This window comes from Arachis ipaensis, chromosome B07 (genome assembly GCF_000816755.2).
Source record: "Arachis ipaensis cultivar K30076 chromosome B07, Araip1.1, whole genome shotgun sequence".
Taxonomy (NCBI): domain Eukaryota; kingdom Viridiplantae; phylum Streptophyta; class Magnoliopsida; order Fabales; family Fabaceae; genus Arachis; species Arachis ipaensis.
This window is the reverse complement of record NC_029791.2, coordinates 3,799,763-3,820,035: the sequence shown is the minus strand read 5'-3', so window position 1 is coordinate 3,820,035 and position 20,273 is coordinate 3,799,763. Positions and strand designations below refer to the sequence as shown.

General features: G+C 32.7%; 5 protein-coding genes and 1 pseudogene across 9 annotated transcripts; 3 read left to right on the top strand and 3 right to left on the bottom strand.

The window, feature by feature from the left end:
• On the top strand, positions 2,380–5,783 carry LOC107608084 (major pollen allergen Ole e 10-like). 5 transcript variants are annotated; one of them, XM_021107034.1, is made up of 5 exons: positions 2,380–2,553; positions 2,742–2,871; positions 3,630–4,132; positions 5,307–5,337; positions 5,434–5,783. In XM_021107034.1, the coding sequence occupies exons 2-5, from the start codon at positions 2,819–2,821 to the stop codon at positions 5,597–5,599; spliced, it is 753 nt and encodes a 250-aa protein (XP_020962693.1). In that variant the 5' UTR covers positions 2,380–2,553; positions 2,742–2,818; the 3' UTR covers positions 5,600–5,783. The 5 variants fall into 5 exon arrangements, with proteins under 5 accessions (XP_020962693.1, XP_020962692.1, XP_020962694.1 ...); XM_021107035.1 differs by adding an exon at positions 3,379–3,512 and having other exon boundaries at positions 2,382–2,871; positions 3,635–4,132; XM_021107032.1 differs by having other exon boundaries at positions 2,385–2,553; positions 3,635–4,132.
• Positions 6,819–7,989, top strand: LOC107606488 (F-box protein At1g47340-like). The gene has a single exon (XM_021106654.1). It carries the CDS (start codon positions 6,840–6,842, stop codon positions 7,953–7,955), a length of 1,116 nt encoding a protein of 371 aa, XP_020962313.1. The 5' UTR covers positions 6,819–6,839; the 3' UTR covers positions 7,956–7,989.
• On the bottom strand, positions 9,127–10,215 carry LOC107606489 (UPF0481 protein At3g47200-like). The gene is made up of 2 exons (XM_016308551.1): positions 9,672–10,215; positions 9,127–9,137 (listed from the first exon to the last, which is right to left on the bottom strand). The coding sequence occupies exons 1-2, from the start codon at positions 10,213–10,215 to the stop codon at positions 9,127–9,129; spliced, it is 555 nt and encodes a 184-aa protein (XP_016164037.1).
• LOC107606490 (transcription factor GTE12-like) lies at positions 13,422–14,357 on the top strand. Its single transcript, XM_016308552.1, has one exon. It carries the CDS (start codon positions 13,422–13,424, stop codon positions 14,355–14,357), a length of 936 nt encoding a protein of 311 aa, XP_016164038.1.
• On the bottom strand, positions 15,996–17,746 carry LOC107609906 (annotated as a pseudogene).
• Positions 18,301–20,057, bottom strand: LOC107609905 (GDSL esterase/lipase At4g10955-like). Its single transcript, XM_021107029.1, has 2 exons — positions 19,948–20,057; positions 18,301–19,832 (listed from the first exon to the last, which is right to left on the bottom strand). Exon 2 carries the CDS (start codon positions 19,705–19,707, stop codon positions 18,925–18,927), a length of 783 nt encoding a protein of 260 aa, XP_020962688.1. The 5' UTR covers positions 19,708–19,832; positions 19,948–20,057; the 3' UTR covers positions 18,301–18,924.

Below are 20,273 nucleotides of genomic sequence, written 5' to 3'. Positions count from 1 at the left end.
GATATATGGTATTCTTAAGTCTTTTTATATTTTTTGTCATTTATCTATTTTTTTTATCTAATTTATTCTCTTAGTTAGATATTCTATCGATTTTTTTATATATCTAAATTATCTAAGGCGAAATTTTACTATATCTATGACTGATTGAACAAAAACTAAACCTTCTATTTTTCTCATGAGAGTCAACTTAAGAAACTATTATTAGTTTATTACGACTCTGAGTTTGATAGGCATAAAATAATAAAAAATTATTCGCAGTTAATTTGATATAAAATTAATAATTAAAAATTATTAAATAATAATTTAATCAAAAATTATTTAACCATTCTTAATTATTAATTTTATATAAAATTAACTGTGGATGAGTTTTTATTACATAAAATATGATGTTAATTAACTTTCTATAATAAATGCAGAAGTCACCTCTTATTACTTATTACTATCATCATTGTTATTAGTTTGGCTGTGCTGTCATCTTTTTCTCGTTTGCTTGATAATGTGAACTCATAAATGATTCAATTTATTTATTGATATATAACTTCATGAAATGTATGTGAGGGCTCCTTTAAGTAACACTATGATTATAGGCATAGAATTATCATGACCCAGGCACCATGAATTTGTCACGTGAACTAACCTTATGATAAGATTAAATGTAGAATCTCAGTTTTATTTTATGAATAATTGTGATATTTTGAAGCTTGTGGATATAATTAAGAAACACATACTATATGATTAGCATTATTTTATAATAATATATGTATAATATCTATTTTTTAAGACCAAAATTATGGCACTATACATTGTGATATTATTGACACTAATATCAAATGCACAATTATTTATATTTAATTTTTGCCAGTACGATTTTTCTGTTGGTCCTTCCAAACAGATTCACACGTGACTAACTGAAATTATTTGTCTTCACATACAGATTATTTAATTAGGACTGTCTCTTTATAATCAATGTTCATTGTGGCACAGATTTTTAATTTATTTATTTCTGAATGTGGGTCTATTTACACATAAAGTAAAAATATGTCACATCCCACAAACTTTGTTTACATAATTATTTTTCCATTGTGTCGCATCGAAATAATATGTGCAATTATTTTACAAATTTGATTAAATTAATTAAAGTAGCCAGAGTATTAATTACTTTCGTTTATATCAATTTCTTATGGTCAAATTGCATTATTTAATGTACCCATTTTTTTACATTTATTTTAAAATTTCATTTCATCTTCTAAGATTCATACATATATAAACCTTTTTTTTTTGGACAATAATAACTTTATAGTTTATACATATGCATTAAAATGGAGGATTTGTAAGTTAAATAATAGTTTAATCAATTAGTTTATTATTTGGAACAATTTTTTTTTTTTGTATTTTCAATCTGACATGTCAAGAATTATGTGTGAATTTATCACTGTTGCATATACAAACTGAAATTTAAATTTACGATACTTGTTTAAATTCTAACAATTTTTTTTTTGTTTAAATTCTAACAATTTTTTTTTTGTGATTAAACTCTAACAATTATTTAAGTGAACGAATAAGTTATCCACTCCACTAAATTGATTTTTTTTTTCCTTCATCAAGGACCAAATTGGTTGTTTAAAAAGTGTGTTTATTAATTAAGAAGTGTAATTGGGCCCTTGAATCTTGATTATATTATAGCCTATGATCTAAAGTGAAGACATTAGGATATAAATTATAGAGCTTTGGGAGGTAAACTCTGGGCCATTGAACTAAAGTTTGTTTCACCCAACAACTCAAATCAATTTGGTTTCTAACTAAATGTTGATGATGACTAGGTCCACCCACATGAACTGCTATAATTCTATGCTAATAATGTAAAATTGGTTAATGCAGTAGCTAGTTTAATTTATTAATAGGAAATATTAGTTTTGAACTTTAAAATTGAAAAAAAATATCTTCGAAATTTGCTGCTGGCCAATAAATTGCTACATGCACAAAATGAGATTCGAACTCCCAACACTTGCTTAAACGGACTAGTGAATTAATCAGTAGGCCAACCCAACTTAATTCTCATTCTTAACATTTGATTACTAAATTTTTAGTAATAAAATTTGGAAGTCATAATTTATAGTCGCATTTACTAGTAATGGCAAGCTGTAGTTCTTGTTCTATGGATGACATGATCCAAGTTCACTAGGGAATGAAATAATCTATTATGTGTTAACATCTAATCTCTTATTTTCTACCCTTTAAATTATAAATTTTTAAGTGACTTCTAAACACCAACTTTGTTTATATGTCAGTGTCAAGTAAAAAAGAATATTCATATATATTTTTTTCCCTTGCTGTCTAAGCATAACTATATAGCCATATAGAGAAAGAGACACAGAAAAATATAATATCATATCCTAGGGGAAGCATGTGCCATTTAGTACACAGATTCCAGAACATTTTCATGGCTATGAGTCTTATAATATAATAATGTGTATGGTTCTAAAAAAGAAGAAGAAGAGAAGAAGTGTTGCAGAACAGTGAATAGAGAGAAGAAAAGAGAAAAAGGCAGAAAATGTACACATCAGCAGCCATCATTACAATCATCACACCAAAACCAAATTCTTCTTCAATTCCTTTCACTTTGTTTTTCTTTTCAACCCTTCTTCCCTCCTTTTTCCTCCTTCTCTTCTATCTATCTATATTTATACCTTCTTTGCTTCTCTAGTTAATGATATCTTCTTTTCTCTTTCATTGATTCATAGGAAGAACAAGTGTATATATACATATATATAAGTGGTGAAGTACCAAGTTGAAGAAGTAAAAGATTAATCATGGAAAGATGTGTAAACTACTATGTAATGTTTCTTCTACTGAGTCAGTTCCTATGTTCAGGTAATTTTCCTTCTTCTTCTTCTTTTTTTTTTCTTTTTTCTTTTATTTATTTAACTTCTTCAGTTCAGTTCAGTTCAGTTCTGTTCTGTTCTGACATTTGTTGCTTAAATTTGAAGATACTGTTTGTTTTTTTCTTAATCCTCACTTCTGTTTCCTTTTTTTTTTGGTTTAATGTATTCAGTTGCTTTCCTTTGCATACTTTATCTTTTGAATATATTCTCTGCTCTCTCTTTAACTGATTGGTTTTATTTTAAGTTTTTTGAAAGCACAAATTGCTTTGTCCTTCTTTGTTATTTTGTGTTCTTTCTAATTGGAATTTAGTTAACTAACTAAGCACTTTTTTCTCTTCTTGTTTAGTTCAAAATGTTGTCTCTTCTATTGCTCAGTTAATCATTACTTTTACTATGCCTTGTTTGGATGATTAATCAGTTCCTTAAAGCAATCATAGAACAAATTTTCCACAACAGAAATTTGAACAAGGTTCTTTTCTTGCTCATGTTTTCTAAGGTTTCATTCACATAGGGTTGTAACTTGTAACAACACCTTTCTATGGTTCCTTCCACCAATTCTTGAAAAGATACAATAACAAGGGGCCCCAACCCAACTACTTTGACTCATTACATATGCCCTCTCTTCATAGGGTACCCTACTTACTTATCTTCATTTAAAACTAATTAGTAATCTTCATTATAAAAAAATACATAATGATTAATAATTAGTAATATCTTGAGATTCATATGGTAATTTCAATTTTGAAGCACAGGTTGTTCATATAGGACAATGAAGGAAGAAAGTAGACATGTGAATGTACTATTAAATGATGCTCAAATTTTCACCACACAAAAAGATATCACCACTCCAATTGCAACAATTCCAAACTTGGTTCCAACCACACCAACTTTTTCAACATCTCCATTCATAAACCCTAATTCAAACCCTGATAGTACTAGTGTTTCTCCAGCATCAACAATCCCAATTACTACTCCACCTACCACAGTGAATTCATCACCAGTTTCTTCAGGTGCAAGCTGGTGCATTGCAAGCCCTAGTGCCTCACAAACTTCATTGCAAGTTGCATTGGACTATGCTTGTGGCTATGGTGGTGATGATTGCTCACCAATTCAACCTGGTGGAATATGTTACATTCCAAATACTATTCAACAACATGCTTCTTATGCATTCAATAAGTATTATCTCAAGAATCCTGTTCCTAATAGCTGCAATTTTGGTGGAGCTGCTCTCATTACTAACACTAATCCAAGTAAGCCTCTTCTTAATCTTACAATCATGCTCAATCTCAATGCATTAATTCACAATCATGCTTTCATTTTAGACCAAACTAGTATATATTTGATGGTGAAAACTCAGGTGCATTTGATAACTGAGAGCCGTTAGATAATTTGATTGATTTGACTAAATTTTTATCTAACGGCTCTCGACTATCAACTTCACATGAAGTCGACTGCACCTGAGTTTTCACCAATATTTGATACACGCAAATAAATGCAATTTATGGGACTGTTATAAGAATCGGACCGAACTAGTTAGTTCAATGGGTTTAACTAGAAATTAGCTATCAAATAAGTCTAGTTGAAGAAAAGATCAGTTGACTATGGTAAAAAAAAAACAAAAAACCAATCAAAAATTGGTTCATTGATCAAATAGATTCAATTTTTAACTGTTAATCAATTTAAATTATAAAATATAATTTTTTTAAAAATATATATTATATATAAATATATTATTTTATTATAATCGATTTAACTCCAGTTAAACCTCTTATAAACTCTTAAACTTTTGAATTAAAATTTAAAGTATTATTTGTTTTTAATCAAAATATATATAGAAAAAAATAGTAAGGGATCCCGGAAATCTAGCACTACTCTTATCTATGGATGATTCTTGGGTTTTAATTTTGACTAACCACCACCAAAGTCATGTGCAATTAGGTGGGTCATGGAATCAAATTCTGAACAGAGTATAGAAAAAAGAAATTTGTACTGAATTTTTTTATCATAAGCTTTTGACTAAGAACGGCTTGTGGTCTTGTGGGATGTGGATACATAGGAGATACAAATTAAAGTGCCAAATGAATGATGCAAAAAAGTTAAACTTTTTTTTTTTCTTTCTACCTTTTAGGAAGCTGCTTCTCAAAAAGCTACTTCATTTCAAAATTGTTTTGTCAATTTGTCACTGGTATCTAGAAGTATTTTTGTTCATCATTTTCATTTTTTCATTATACAAAAATGACCAAAGTGAATACTACGTATAAATGAGACATAAGGAAAAAGTAACATATGAATAAAAAAGTGTTGTATTGTATGTATCACATTTATTGGAATTATTTTGTTCAAATAATAATTCTATTTTATTCGTTTATTTAATTTTTTATTTGAAGACAATTTAATTAATTAATGTACTTACCTGTTTTTCAGGCACTACTACATGTCAGTATCCATCAACAAGGTGAACCACGTTGCCAACATACCTACTTTTTTTTTTCCTTAACAAAAAATAGAATAATTTGGGGTCTAAAATTAAAATTTGAAATTGAAAATGCAGTACTAGTTCATCAGTATTGAACACCACAAACTCAATTGGTGCAAATGTGTTTGGTTCAGTTCCAGTGCCCACAAACCCTTCTCCCTCTGCAGCTGCTGACACATCACATAGCTATGCTAAAATTTGTGTCACACTTTGGATGAGTATTTTTATTATTTTATGCTAATATATCATTTATTTATTATTAGATAGGATATGAGTTTTATTTATAAAATTTTTGCCCCTTGCTACAACACATACATGGTAGATACAGTGTAGAAAAATAAATTGTATGATGGACATTGATAGAGATTTAAAGTTGATACAGTATATATGTTTTCCGTTTAAAGAATGAAAGGCTTGCTAATGCATATGGAAGGTCTAAAATATAAATAAGCTTTTGGTATTAAAATGGTTAAAAAAATCAAATATATTTAAGCTTATACGTAGAGAGTTACGAGCAAAGGCAAAGTTGCATAGCATAGTCTAAAAAAGGGTTTACAATCAGATACCATTGAACTGTCTGATGTAGCACATGCAGAAGAGGGAGTGTGCCACACCAGCGGCCTGGAAAATATAAAAAGTGAAACGCAACCCTTTAAACAGTGTGCTCCCTTTTAACACTCACTAACACTAGCGGCTAAAAAATTTTGATATGAAAACAAAATAAGTGATATACTTTAACATGGTAATTTTTGGTGTTTTTTAAAATTGTGAGAGTACACAAATCGGAGGGTCTGATTTGTGTTTAAAAAGTTGAAAAAAATTCAGAGATTCGATTTGTGTTAAAAAAATTGAAAAAACTCAGAGTACACAACTCGGACCATGCGTGTTCTTTGGTCATGAAATTTTGCTTCACAAATCGCATGTTCCGATTTGCAGCTGATGGAATTTGAAATCTGAAACGTGGAATTCGGACCATCCGTTTTTCTTGTTCTGGGTAATTTTTTTTTTACATTTTGAGGGATTTTTTTTTTTTACATTTTGAGGGACACAACTCGCAGGGTCCGAGTTCTGCTTCCTCTGATCCGAGGTGAAGCACCCTCCTCCCCGTACGCGAGTCCAACACTTCCTTTGCTTCCATATTCAAATTAAATTTCCAACACTAGCAGCAACTAAATAAAATGATTTTTTTTAATTAATTCAACAATTTTAGAAATTAAATATCTAACAACTTAAATTTAAAAATTTTAAAAATAACCAGCTAAATAAATAATTTAATTTATAATTTATAAATAAAATTTTAAAAATTTCTAATAAAGATACCTAAACAAATAATTCCCAAATTCAATAAAGATAAAGATAAAGATAAAGATTCACACCAAATACAATTTTATTCTTTTGGTAACTGATTTCACATCTGGTAGAATGCTTATAAATATCAGTAAACTTCACCATTAGAAGCATCAATTTCACTTGCTTCAACCATGTCTTGTTTTGCCAGCCTTACGGTCGATATAATGATCGATATTTTTGTTAGACTTCCCATGAAATCTGTTCTGATTTGTAGATGTGTTTGTAAGGATTGGAATATATTAATTTCTGATCCAAACTTTGCAAAATTACTCTTTACTCGTACACTTCCTGCTACCATGATCGGACCCTTAGGTTCCAGAATCTTTCGCCTTGTTGAATATGATCCAATTGAATGGCATGAACGGAGAAACAATCCATGCTGCTGCAGGGTGTCTGAGGTCCTGAATCAAAGTAGTAGCAGCATAAAACTTGATCCTAAATTTGAGATTCCTCTACCTGGTCCTAAATCATTCAAGGATAGAGAACTTTATATTAAAGTAGTTCCTTGTAATGGTCTTTTTTACTTCAGTGGTCTACCGTATAGAAACATTTCACTTGTTTGCAACCCAATAACAGGTGAGTTCATAAGACTTCCAAAAATCCCTCCAGTCCGGAAACACTGCAAGCAAATACTTTGGGGTTTTGGTTTCCACCCAAAAACAAACCAATACAAGCTAGTGAGAATACATATCTTTAAAGATCATAGTATTGTTGTTGAAATGCACACAGTTGGAACATCGACATGGATAAATATTGAGATAGATTATCCCAAGAATTTGATAAATTTGTATGAGATTGGTACTTATTTAAATGGGGCACTTCATTGGATCGGTTTAGATGTTGATGGAAATGTCTCGATATGGGCCTTCAATTTCGACACGGAGAAGTTTCAAAACTTCTCTATGGCGCCCAGGGATCCAGGTACAAAACTCATCTTATTTGAATTCAGGTATTCTCTTTGCTTGTTATATTTTAATAGGCTGCTTGGCACAATGTGGAGGATGGAAAGATATGGAGTTGGAGAATCTTGGACTCCTATTTTCCAGTATTCTGCAAGTTCCGACCCTACATCTCAATTACATGATTGCATTGCTTACCATGATCCTGAAAATCGAGAGTTTAGGATTTTGTTGACTACTCCTTGGTATGATGACCATTTTCAAATAGTTCACCATGTTCCTTCTCTCATTCCATTGAAGGATATTATCATCGGAGATAATGTTTTGGTGCAGAGTATTTATTCATGATAATGTTTTATGTTTTGTTTCATTTATTGGAGTCAATTTTTGTTTGGTTTGCTTTTTCACCATTCAGTATGAATATAATTTTATTTTATAACATTTTAATCCATGAATATTTTTATGTATTGGATTACACTTCACATACACACACAGTTTCCACCTTATTTCGTCATTCAATGTAAATAAATTGAAAGTGTGTATCTGATGAATGAAACAAATTCGCTTAAGAGTTAAGACCTAATTAAAAATAGTAATGTATATTTCTCTTTGGTTGACAACTAATTAAATAATAATCCATCATGAATTAAATTAAGTGGAATATGTGTTAACATCAAGCTATTAAGGATCGAAGGTTTGAACATAGTAGCCACTGCATTGCTATCACCTAACCAATTCTCAATTATTCCTTTCTGTGTTGATAAGAAAATCCAAGAAAAAGATAGGATTGACTGATACAATGGCATTGCTCGAAATCTAGTAAATGGAATTCTGAGAGTATGACCTGAAATTTCCAAGTCCAGTAAGCATTTACAATTAGATAATTGGATAATTGAATCCAATACCCAAAAAAGGGGCCAATGCTATAGTGTAGAACTTAAATTCCTTCTATACGTGTAGAAACCAGGTGTCATTCATTTGTATATTCAGAGAGAAGCTCAGATATTGAGATTTCATTATGCTTAATGTGGATTGTTAGATTAGTTAATTAAGAATCTAGCACATTATTCTGCATGTAGTCACTCTGATTTTAGAAGATTACATCATGGATGGCAAGATAATAAAATTTTGATTAGAAGCCATTTATCTTCCTATTCTGCATATGTGTTGCCTTCAATTGGTTTCATCAGCTTGGAGTTTTTGTGATGGTACAATTGGGACTAAGGTTGTTTTAAAATTCCTCTGGACAAAAGACAAGTTAATTCTTGACTCCAAGATAATGTAAGAGTTTATAATACACATTATATAAAAGTTGATAAAGATTTTTCCCATACTTAAAACATTGACGCTTCTTAATTAACTAATCTTGCCCTGTACCCTCAGCAACTACTGTTCTTTTAGTCTTTTCTCAATGAACTCCAAGATAAAAGTGATTCTGGAATTCTCTGCTTGCAAGGGTTGCATACATGGCTATAAATCCATTCAAATACAGAATGAAATCAAGGCTGAATAGGGTGACTCACTTAACAACTGCATAAGAAGGATTAACAGTCTTAACTCAATTATGACAAAAATAAGCAGAAAGGCACCAATTTAATGAATAAGAGTGGCATGGAGAGAGGGAGTAACATAGTTTTTTCTGCTCTATAATTTCCTGCATTTCCAGTATAATTCTATAAAAGGGAAAGGGGTGATTTCACACAAATTCATTCCTACCGCAGCTCTTCTAGTTCTATTGTTTACTTTCTATCTCTTTTGGCCTTTACAATCATTACATGTAATGGCAATATTATGAATCCATGTAGGCAACTAGATTGATGGATTGACCAAAGGAAGCATGTTTTTAGAGCACCAACTCCAAACATTAGAAAGGCACACCATTTCTAATAGGCATTTCAAGTATTTGGATTCAGAAGCTCAATTCCAATTATGAGTTAAATTCTAAACACCAAACAGGGTTTGAGCCAAAATAAATTAAGACATTAGAAATCTGTTTCCAAGCGGAAAGAATGAGTTGATGTTGAATCTGTTGAGTTCCACCAACATTGGATACTGATAACTCACCCTTATAATCACCAGGAAAGATTATTCTACCAGGAACTACATGATAAAGAGCGAGACTTAACAACGAAGAATGCCTGTGGTGGCTCCGATCAATGAAGGTAGAAGGAAAAACTAGATTGTAAATCTTGTCAAGAACAAAGAATGGGACTTGATTCTCAAGCAACAACAAATCATATCGTATATAGACCCTTAACCGTGTTGGCAAAAGAATAGCATCATCGCCACGTGTAAGCATGAAATGGTACCTGAGTAGAAACTCTAATATGAAGCAGCAGTCCACCAAGATCACCATAACATGTTCTTCCTTACTAAGCTTGATGTCATCTGAGTAACAACCACGAATCTTTGGCTCAAGCTCTTGCACGCAATTCACAAAACTTTCTAACTTGTTTGTCTCGGATCTTTCAATAAATTGTTTGCAATATAGTCTTTTATGGTCCTCCATCTTTAGCAACTTTTCATCTCCATGGTGAAAAGGACCAATTGAAACAATCTCTGGAGTGTATGCATCTTCTTTAAACTTGCGGATGTTGTGGGGAACCATTCCTTTGTAAAGCGAGCTTGTCCCTTCTTCAACATTGCTTCAATCTTCTTTACAACGTCATCAGAATTCGGAGTTGCCATCTATATGAATAGATTAACACTTTTCCTTTTTTGTTAGAATTTTACATACTTATTTGTTACAACACTAGGGAAGAAATATGAAATTGATTATTTGATTACATAGATGGATTCTATATTAGTTAATATTAGCAGAAAGTTAAAAAAAACATTGGAGGATAATGCGATATAATAAGGCATACTCACCTTTCAGCCTTTGTGTAATTGAAAAGTGAAACGATATGAGAGTGTGGCCTTTGACTCAGTACAAGTTGAACCTTGTGTCAGTAATCATTGTTTTACAATCAAAAGTTTTGGAAGCATCACAAAAGAATGGGTGGAATAGGACACACAAACTTACAAAAAAACAAGTTGAGTTCTGAGATTGGGAAAAAAATAAAGACAACTATAATGATCTTAGCTTGCAAAGTGAAAACAAGTATATCACTTTTTTTTTCTTGGATGCTCTAAGGCAAGTATCACTGAGATTATAAAATAAGAAACATATTTATACAAGGCTCAGCTTCAAGATATAATCATGAGTGATCGACCCATTAGTTAATACAAATTTATTACTTCTAGCCCTTTTTTTTAGTATTCAAATACACAATAGATATTCACGTGCAATAACCAATTAGAGTTAGTTATATTCCAGCCAGCAAGTTAGTTAGAATAAAACCTGATTTGGTAGTTTTTGTTAGACCATTCAACTAAGACCAACTATATAAAGCTGATAACCGAGACTTTTAGTTTAAGCTTTACATTCCTCTGTTCATTACTTGTAACACAGGAATAGTGCACATTCTTTATCTACAATTGAAATTGAAAAGCTTCTCTTGTTTCCTTTAAGATAGAACATGATGTTTAATTTGAATACTAATTTCAGAATAAACGTGTAAATAATGTAAAGAAAGTAACAATAAGAAAAATACGACATTCAAATGTTGATAAAACTTGAGAGTAGCCCTATATAATAATATATGGGCTATACATGTGTTGATAAGAAAATCAAAGAAAACAATATAGTCTGTGAGGTAGGATTCTTCGATACAGTGACATTGTTTGAAAGCTAACAAATTTCTTAAAACAACTTCAGTCCAGTCATCCACTCTAATAAATGGAATTCTCAAACTATGGCCTAAAGTTTCCAAGTCTAGTAAGCATTGACTCTTTTTGTTTACCTCACTTCACTCCACCTTCATTCAACTTAGTTGCACTATAAATTTGCAGTAACCTTTCTCCTCTTGAGCATCCAGAGGATCTTAACAGAAGCTGTGAAATGAGCTATTCTACCAACACTGAATAAAGTTATCTCATCATCATAACCTGGAGGAATGATACTATCAAGAACCATAGAACGAGTGAGCATTAATAATGAAGGATGGCTTGGATTGCCACTATTTAAGTAAAGCTTATCAAGAACAAAGAAAGGGACTTGATTCTCTAGCAACAACAAATCATAGTGTATTTAATTCCCTAAGGGTGCACACATAAAGCATTCAACCCTCCAAAAATGCGGAAATATTTCACATTTAAATAGTATTCAATTATTTTTTAATTACATCTAAATAAATTACACTTAATCACATTATTTTAGATGTAGCAGTTTCTGCCATTAAATGGAAGGGATCTCACCAATGTACTTGATGTTTTGCAAATGTGGTCCTGCAAGCATGAAAACTGACAATTCACATGTTTGACTAATTGCTATCATCGCCCTGTACTCTCTCGCCCTGCACCCTCAGCAACTACTGTTCTTTAAGTCTTTTCTCAAATGAACTCCAAGAGAAAAGTGATTCTGGAATTCTCTGCTTGCAAGGGTTGCACACATGGCTATAAATCCATTCAAATACAGAATGATATAGAAAACAATGAACATAATAATAACAATGACATTCAAATAAGTGATGTTTCAGATATGAAATGAAATCAAGGCTGAATAGGGTGACTCACTTAACAACTGCATAAGAAGGATTAACAGTCTTAACTCAATTATGACAAAAATAAGCAGAAAGGCACCAATTTAATGAATAACAGTGGCATGGAGAGAGGGAGTAACAAAGTCAGAACCATGATGATGGTGTTACTATGATAGCACTTAGCACCAGAATTCGATTTTGCAATTGTTTAGGTGAGAGTGGTTGAAATCATTTAGAGATGAGTTGTGCAGAAAATGGAAAAATATGTTTGTATTGTGAATCAGAATTATTATGTGTCTCAAGTACAACATATATAAGCTATGCTAAATGAAAGGTGAGTCAGCTTGCTAACTCCAAGACTAGTCACAACAGAATAACTGATAACTAACTATATAACTTGCTGATCAACTACTAACAGTATTTGTTTGATCTGTTTCTTGGTTTTCTTGATTCTTATGCATATATACTCTATTATAATTAAATGGAGAAAAAGTGAGGAAAGAGTAGACCCAGATAAATCTCCTCAAATACGGCCAAGATGGAACTTGTAGTTAAATACTACTTTTTTTTAATACATTATTGTATATATTTAGATACATCAGCTATAGACGTATGCAATCGCTTGAAGAACAAATAACAGCAGAAGAGAGCTTGAGAAAACAAAACAGATGCAACAACTCTATACTAATTTGAATATGCCTCTATTATTATTGTATATGAAAGAAAGGTGTACCCAAAAGTGATTCTTTTCATTTAAGTTAATCCAAAAGATATTTTCGTATAACTTAAAAAGCTATAATTTATATCTTTTTTTTAAAAGATCTTTTTCTTTAAAAGAAAGATAATTTTTACAAAATAAATAAACAAAAAAAATCTTTTTACATAATATATCCAAACATAAAATTATTTTTATTTTTTTATAAAATTTTTTAAAAGAAGATAACTCTTTCAAAAAAAGATAACTTGAAAAAATAGGATTTCACTCAAACAAACCATATTATAAAAGAACTACCACAAGTCCAAAAGAATGTACATAATGTCTTCTATGTTATTTTGCCTTGTTTTGTACGTAAACCAGTAACAGTAAAGCAAACCCTTTTAATCCTATATTATACCCCCACGAACTTGTGTCCTAGTGATTGTACCCCCACGAATTTGTTTGTTTCTTCTTTCCGTAATTAATCCTACCAAAGATCGAGTCTTGAAAGCCTTGTTCACTCCAAGTTTTTCAATGGCAGAGGCAGAGGCAGAGGTTGCCCTAAGAAAGAGACTCATAATTAAGCTTCGTTTGCCGCGTTCAAGAACAGTGTCATCCGAAGAGTGCAAACGAAAGCATGATGCTGATACTGCAAAGCCTGGACCAGAATTTATGGCTTCTGAGAAGAGGAAGAAAGATCAGCATTGCAGCACTACTGAATACTCGTGGAATGTAGTGGGAAAGAGCCATGTAGAAGGCTCTAGAACCTTGTCAACTGATGCACAGTGCAAACAGAAGAAGGACGATGATGGTGCTGATTCTCGCGGAGGCAGAAAGAGAAGAAAGTTGGCAACTTCTGAAGTTTCTGTTTCCACAAAATCTTCTGTGCAAGAACACCACAATGCATGTTCAAGAATCCCAAGAACCGGTTCTAAGGTGCTTGACTCAAAGAACACAAAGAAGGAAGAGGAAGAACATCACAATGTATGTTCAAGAATCCCAAGAACCGGTTCGAAGAAGGAAGAGGAGATGAAGGTTGTTCTGAATGAGCAGAGAATGGATCGTTATCAAAAGATGCAGTGTTGGGTGATCTTGAAGCGCTTCATGGTTGGAAGAGATGGCTGGGCTTTCAATAAGACTCTGGATCCCAAGAAGTTAGGGATTCTTGGTAACAAATGTGAGAGTGTGTTGTTGAAGCCAATAGGGTTTGAGGATATAGAGTCAAAGCTGAACAAATTCGTGTATTCAAGGCCTGATGAATTTGCAAACGATATGAGGCTTTTGTTTTCTTATGGATTCATGTACCCTCAAAGGGATCACATTCATAGAGTTGCAAGGAGATTCAGTGACAGCTTTGAAATTACTTGGAAGGCTTTGACGGAAAAGTGGTCAACTGAAGAGAGGAGAAGGAACAAGATCGAAGAACCAATAATAAAGCGGTGCACCAAAGATTTTAGTGCAAAGCTCTGAAACTGTTATCAAAGGAAGAAGCAGAAAGTGGAAGAAGGCCACGTAGGCATCAACGTGTTGGATTCAACTTAGCGTGATGAAACTGTGAAATCCGAGCCAACTACTTTCTTTTTTAATTCATCTGTGAAATCCGTACGCTTGGTTTCTAGCTTCAGTCAAATTTTGGCATACTCATATTTGTCACATTGATGTATAAATTTAATTTCTTCTGTTAATAATATTCTAATTGTTCTTATTTTTATGTTAATTTCTATTCAATTATCACTTTTTAGGTTTATTTGCCTTTATGTCATTAACTCGTCCCATGACAAAGCATATTGCTTGATATATTTTAATGAGCTGCTTGTCACAATGTGGAGGATGGAAAGATATGGAGTTGGAGAATCTTGGACTCCTATTTTTCAGTATTCTGCAAGTTCCAATGGTTGCATTGCCTACCATGATCCTGAAAATCAAGAGTTTAGGATTTTGTTGACTCCTTGGTATGATGACCATTTTCAAATAGTTTACCATGTTCCTTCTCTCATTCGATTGAAGGATATTATCATCGGAGATAATGTTTTGGTGCAGAATATTTATTCATGATAATGTTCCTCCTCTATGTTTTATGTTTTGTTTCATTTATTCGAGTCAATTTTTGTTTGGTTTGATTTTTTACCATTCAGTATGAACATAATTTTATTTTATAACATTTTAATCCATGAATATTTTTTTATTTCGTCATTCAATGTATATATTGTAGAAAAATATTCCATGCAAGAACAGGTTTGAAAACTTGAAATTGAAAGTGTGTATCCGATGAATGAAACAAATTCGCTTAAGAGTTAAGACCTAATTAAAAATAGTAATGTATATTTCTCTTTGGTTGACAACTAATTAAATAATAATCCATCATTAATTAAATTAAGTTCGGACTTTTGCACAAACAAAGATGGACATATTCAGAGAGAAGCTCAGATATTGAGGTTTCATTATGCTTAATGTGGATTGTTAGATTAGTTAATTAAGAATCTAGCACATTATTCTGCATGTAGTCACTCTGATTTTAGAAGATTACATCATGGATGGCAAGATAGTAAAATTTTGATTAGAAGGCATTTATCTTCCTATTCTGCATTCAGTGAAACTATATTCAATAATGTGGGGAAAAAATATCATGTTTTTGCATTCTGCTAAGTGCTAATGATGCATATGTGTTGCCTTCAACTGGTTTCATCAGCTTGGAGTTTTTGTGATGGTACAATTGGGACTAAGGTTGTTTTAAAATGCCTCTGGACAAAAGACAAGTTAATTCTTGACTCCAAGATAATGTAAGAGTTTATAAATGTGCTATAATACACATTATATAAAAGTTGATAAAGATTTTTCCCATACTTAAAACATTGACGCTTCTTTCTTTAACCACTTAAGTAGTTGTCTGCATAATAATTTAACTGTGTTTTTGATCTTGCAATAGCAGCTGCATTTTGTAGCAGCTTCATTTTCTACATTGTTTTAAAATGATGTTAAATAAAAAATGAGGTTCAAAGATGGTGCTATGAACCATTTGGTGCTCCTTGTTTGGATAAATAAGTGAACTGGACTGAAAAATGAGGTTCAAGGATGTGTTTAGCCGTCTGAGAAGCTAGGTTTGATGAGTTGAAGCTAGTAACCTCCTTCATTTATCAGCTGCATATTCGAACTATAATCTTGCAAGAGTAGCATCTCTCTCCAGAAGTAAATAGACAACTAGAACTTACATGAAATGGAAGGGATCTCACCAATGTACTTTATGTTTTGCAAAGTGGTCCTGCAAGCATGAAAACTGACAATTCATGTTTGACTATGGAAGGGATCTCACCAATCTCCATCCGCAGAGCTTGTATTTTCCTTTTCGGTGTTCTTCACTCCTATGCTACCATCAGGATCAACATAAAAGCTGCAAATCAAGTCATTTTCATTGACATACAGATGAGGAACAAATTTGTCCACCCAAAAACTGGAATCCATCAAGCCAGATAGATAAGGTATCCTACTGATCAATTGTAATCTAGCACTCTTCTCTTCATCATTGCTGATTTCAGCTTTGCTATTTGACACGAGCATAGATTTAAGCATGTTCCACACATATTCTTCATATTCTCTAGTATTTTCAAGACTCAAGGCTAGTGAAACAGAAGGTGGATTAAACAAATGTGCTTCAACATAAATCCCTTCTTGTGCTAGTTCCTTTCCCAATTGAAGAGCAAATCCAGCACCCAAGGAAGAGAAAGCGAAGGTCATCTTCGAAATATCTCCTTATTGTATGCCTTTTGGTTAATGTTCCTCTGAGTGCTAAAACAGCTTTGGGGTTACCAAGAGGCCTAATTAGCACCGAGTCTTCCAATGCTGCAGATCGATCCCATTCGAATATTGCTCCGAAAATGGATCCATCTCTTTCATCAATCAATGTCTTTGTGAGCTTGTACTTGAAGGGAATCAACCACTCTGGAGCCAAAGCATTCTCTTGTGTTCTCTTATCTTGTCTATCAACTTCGAGTGCGTAAGCTGTCCGTGTAAAGCAGGATATGGCAGCTTGTTTATAATATTCATCCTTCCTATGTCCATAAAACAATCATTAGCACCATATTTACATGTAATAAGAGAATGTGATTAATTTTAATTTAGGATGACAAAGGAAGAGTAAAGAAAGTTCCCTTTGTTAATGCAAACAAGAAAAACTTTGGAAATTAAATGAGTATTAGAAACAACCAGAAATATCTACTAAATAAGAAAAGGCTAAAATAGTAACAAATATGCAAAGTCAGAAACTTTGGAAACCCATTTGGTAAAGTTTGCAACTTTACATTCATATATCACAACCCATTTGCTGCTAAGATTTTATGAACCGATCATCAAAACAAAACCCATGCATGCTACTAGTATAGATCTCTCTCTCTCTCTTACACACATACACACAAATCTAAGGCAGTTAGTTATACACTGACCAAGTGGAATTGAAGTTGTTTCTCCAATTAAGGGAAGGCAAGTGCTGAGGGCCAGAGACATGAAAAGCATATTTGTGATCTTTATGGTTTGCCATCAACAGAAGTTAAGAATCCAGACACTGTTTGTTTCTTGATTGAGATGCTGACACAGTGATGCTGTAGGTAAAGCCCTCCTTTGAGTAAAAGTGCTAATTTTGCATTGTGGAAACTTAACCACAGCAAATGGCAAGGAAAGGGAAAAGCAAAACAAGAATGTAGACTTTATTAGACTTAGTTGAGTGGACTTTTCTCTCTTTCATGGAAGATCATCCGAAAAGTCTTTGTTTTATAGCCAAATAATTCCACTAATGTCTCTGTAATTATCCTGTTCATAACTTGCATACTATAATGTATCATAAACTGTATTCATAATTGTTTGTTTCTGTACATACTTTATTAGTAACTATATTTTTAGAAAATGGGTATTTAAGTTAGAAAGAATGCTTAATGAATATGAGAAGTTAATATTAAATATCTAAACCCTTTATTTGTGTTGATATTACTTTATTGAAAAAAGATTCTCTAAAATGAAAACCTTAGTACAGTAATAAACTGATAAATCAATTACTATTGAATTTATAATTTTCATGATAAATAAGTTCTATCTTAATTAAAAGGTAATTAGACCTTCACTTTTTAGCTTTGTCAACACCCAAAATTAAAGAAAGTTAGAAACAAAATACCATTACTCTTAGCATATGATACTTTTTCCTTAAATTGATCATCATAGGGCCAAAATTTTCATCCAATATTCTAGTTGGTTGGATTTTATTCGTAACAAATAAGGCATTTTGTTTGTGGCATGGCAATATGTTGAAAAAAGCATTATATGCTCTAGAAAGTATAATCTTCGAACAAAATTATTCTCCATTTTTAACATTATCGGAGGCTAAAAAAATAATAAAATAAAAAAAGTGAGCCTTATACAAAACTTAAAATATCCTCAAGTAGTAATCTAGTATAATTATAAAACTTTTGCTAAGTTAAAAAGAACAAGTTACAAAACTTGAATTAAGAATTAACACAAAATCCGGTTGTTATTAAGATTGAAAATGATTTACTTCAGCTTAAAATCTGGATTGTTACACTGGTTTTATCAGTGTTACTTGTGAAGGTGTAACATGGTATAGAGACCTAAGTTGCCTGCTAATGACTTCTGCATCACTTGACCACCATTGTTCCAATCCATGAGCCTCAAGAAATTTCTGTTTTTCCTTTGACACAACAAACAACTTCGCTGCGATTTGCGCATTTGTTTTACTGAGATTCTCCTTGCTGCTGATCTTCACTGCCTTGCCATCAGGGTCAGTATAAGAGCAACATATATAGTCATTGCTGTTGATATAAAGATTTGGAACCCATTTTCCGACAGCAACACTATCCTTAGAACCAAAACTAGGTAGTCGAGGCATCCAACCCTTTGACGAAGCTATGCTCGATGTGTTAGTGTTAGTGTTTGTGTTTGTGTTTGTGTTTGTAGGAAAAGTCTAGGGCGCCAGCAACTTTGTTAAATTCTAACCAACATGTAACCAGCAAAAAAAAGTGAGCCATTGGATGAAATCTCACACCAATCTCACACCATTAAAACCATCATTGATTGCTATTTGATGGCTACAAATTACAAAAGTTGCTGCCCCCCTAGCATTCCTCGTGTTTGTATTAGTCTTGTCTCCTTCAGTGCTTGCCTGTGCTTCGCCGCTCAAAGGAAGCGTAGATTTAAGCCTATTCCAAACAAATTCTGCCTTGTTGCCAAGATTTCTGAGACCTATGGCTAGTGAAAGAGATGGTGGATTGAACAAATGTGTCTCCACATAAATCCCCTCTTTTGCTAGCATCTTTCCAACTTGAAGAGCAAATCCGGCCCCCAAGGAATGCCCTGCAATACATACATTATTTCTTCCATGCAAGTCACATACCGATTTCAGTACCTCCAAAGCTACCTTAAACCTGACAGAGCCTTTCAAGTTTTCCCAAGCAAGAAAGCGGAGGTCATCTTCAATGTCTCGCCACATCGTGGGGCTTTTGAGTAATGTTCCTCTGAGTGCTAAAACAGCTCTTGGGGCACCACTAGGTCTCATTACAATCAAGTCGGCCCGTGCTGCAGATCGATCCCATTCGAATATTGCACCAAAAATTGACCCATCTCTTTCATCAATCAATGTTTGGGTGAGTTTGTACTTGAAGGGAATCCACCAATTCGGAGCTAGAGCATTTCCATTTGTTCTGTTCTCCTGCCTATCAAGTTCAAGCAAGTAAGTTGCTTGTATAAAGCAGGCAATGACGGTTCGCTTGTACTTCTCATCCTTCGTATATGCAAAAATAAGATCCATCAGCAACATACACATCAAACCAAATTCTTCTTCAATTCCTTTCACTTTGTTTTTCTTTTCAACCCTTCTTTCCTCCTTTTTCCTCCAATCTGCTGCTCAAAATTTGTACTCTCTGGAGTTGAATCTGAAGTCTTTTTTCCCTAAAATCAGAAGAAATCATATTATTTATGCCATAACAGGTGCATGATTGCATCTTTACCATGACATTAATTAAGAAAGAATCCAAGACTGAAAAAGAATTATGGTGACATGTACCTTTCTCCAGTATTCATGCTTTGGACTTTCAGGTATGTCCCTATAGGGTTTTCGAGGATTTACAGGACTTAATCAGCAAATCTACATCATAAGAAAATCCAAGAAAAAGATATAGTCAGCGAGATAGGATTCACTGATACAATGGCATTGCTTGAAATCTAACAAAGTTCTCAAAACAACTTCACTCTAGTAAATGGAATTCTGAGAGTATGACCTGAAATTTCTATTAGCATCCAGAGGGAGATGGTTGGAATAAGTGAGAGGATGCTAATAGAAACTTTCTTGATAAATCTGTGAAATGAGTTATGTCATGGTACTGTGAGGAA

What these genes read in the sequence shown, in the direction of transcription:
- LOC107609905 (XM_021107029.1), bottom strand. Translation starts at nt 19,707, where the DNA reads ATGTGTATGTTGCTGATGGATCTTATTTTTGCATATACGAAGGATGAG.
- LOC107606490 (XM_016308552.1), top strand. Translation starts at nt 13,422, where the DNA reads ATGGCAGAGGCAGAGGCAGAGGTTGCCCTAAGAAAGAGACTCATAATT.
- LOC107608084 (XM_021107032.1), top strand. Translation starts at nt 2,811, where the DNA reads ATGGAAAGATGTGTAAACTACTATGTAATGTTTCTTCTACTGAGTCAG. An exon ending in CATTACTAACACTAATCCAA is followed by an intron (nt 4,133 to 5,306) that starts GTAAGCCTCTTC and finishes CCTGTTTTTCAG; the next exon opens with GCACTACTACATGTCAGTAT. An exon ending in TGTCAGTATCCATCAACAAG is followed by an intron (nt 5,338 to 5,433) that starts GTGAACCACGTT and finishes TTGAAAATGCAG; the next exon opens with TACTAGTTCATCAGTATTGA.
- LOC107606488 (XM_021106654.1), top strand. Translation starts at nt 6,840, where the DNA reads ATGTCTTGTTTTGCCAGCCTTACGGTCGATATAATGATCGATATTTTT.
- LOC107606489 (XM_016308551.1), bottom strand. Translation starts at nt 10,215, where the DNA reads ATGGTTCCCCACAACATCCGCAAGTTTAAAGAAGATGCATACACTCCA.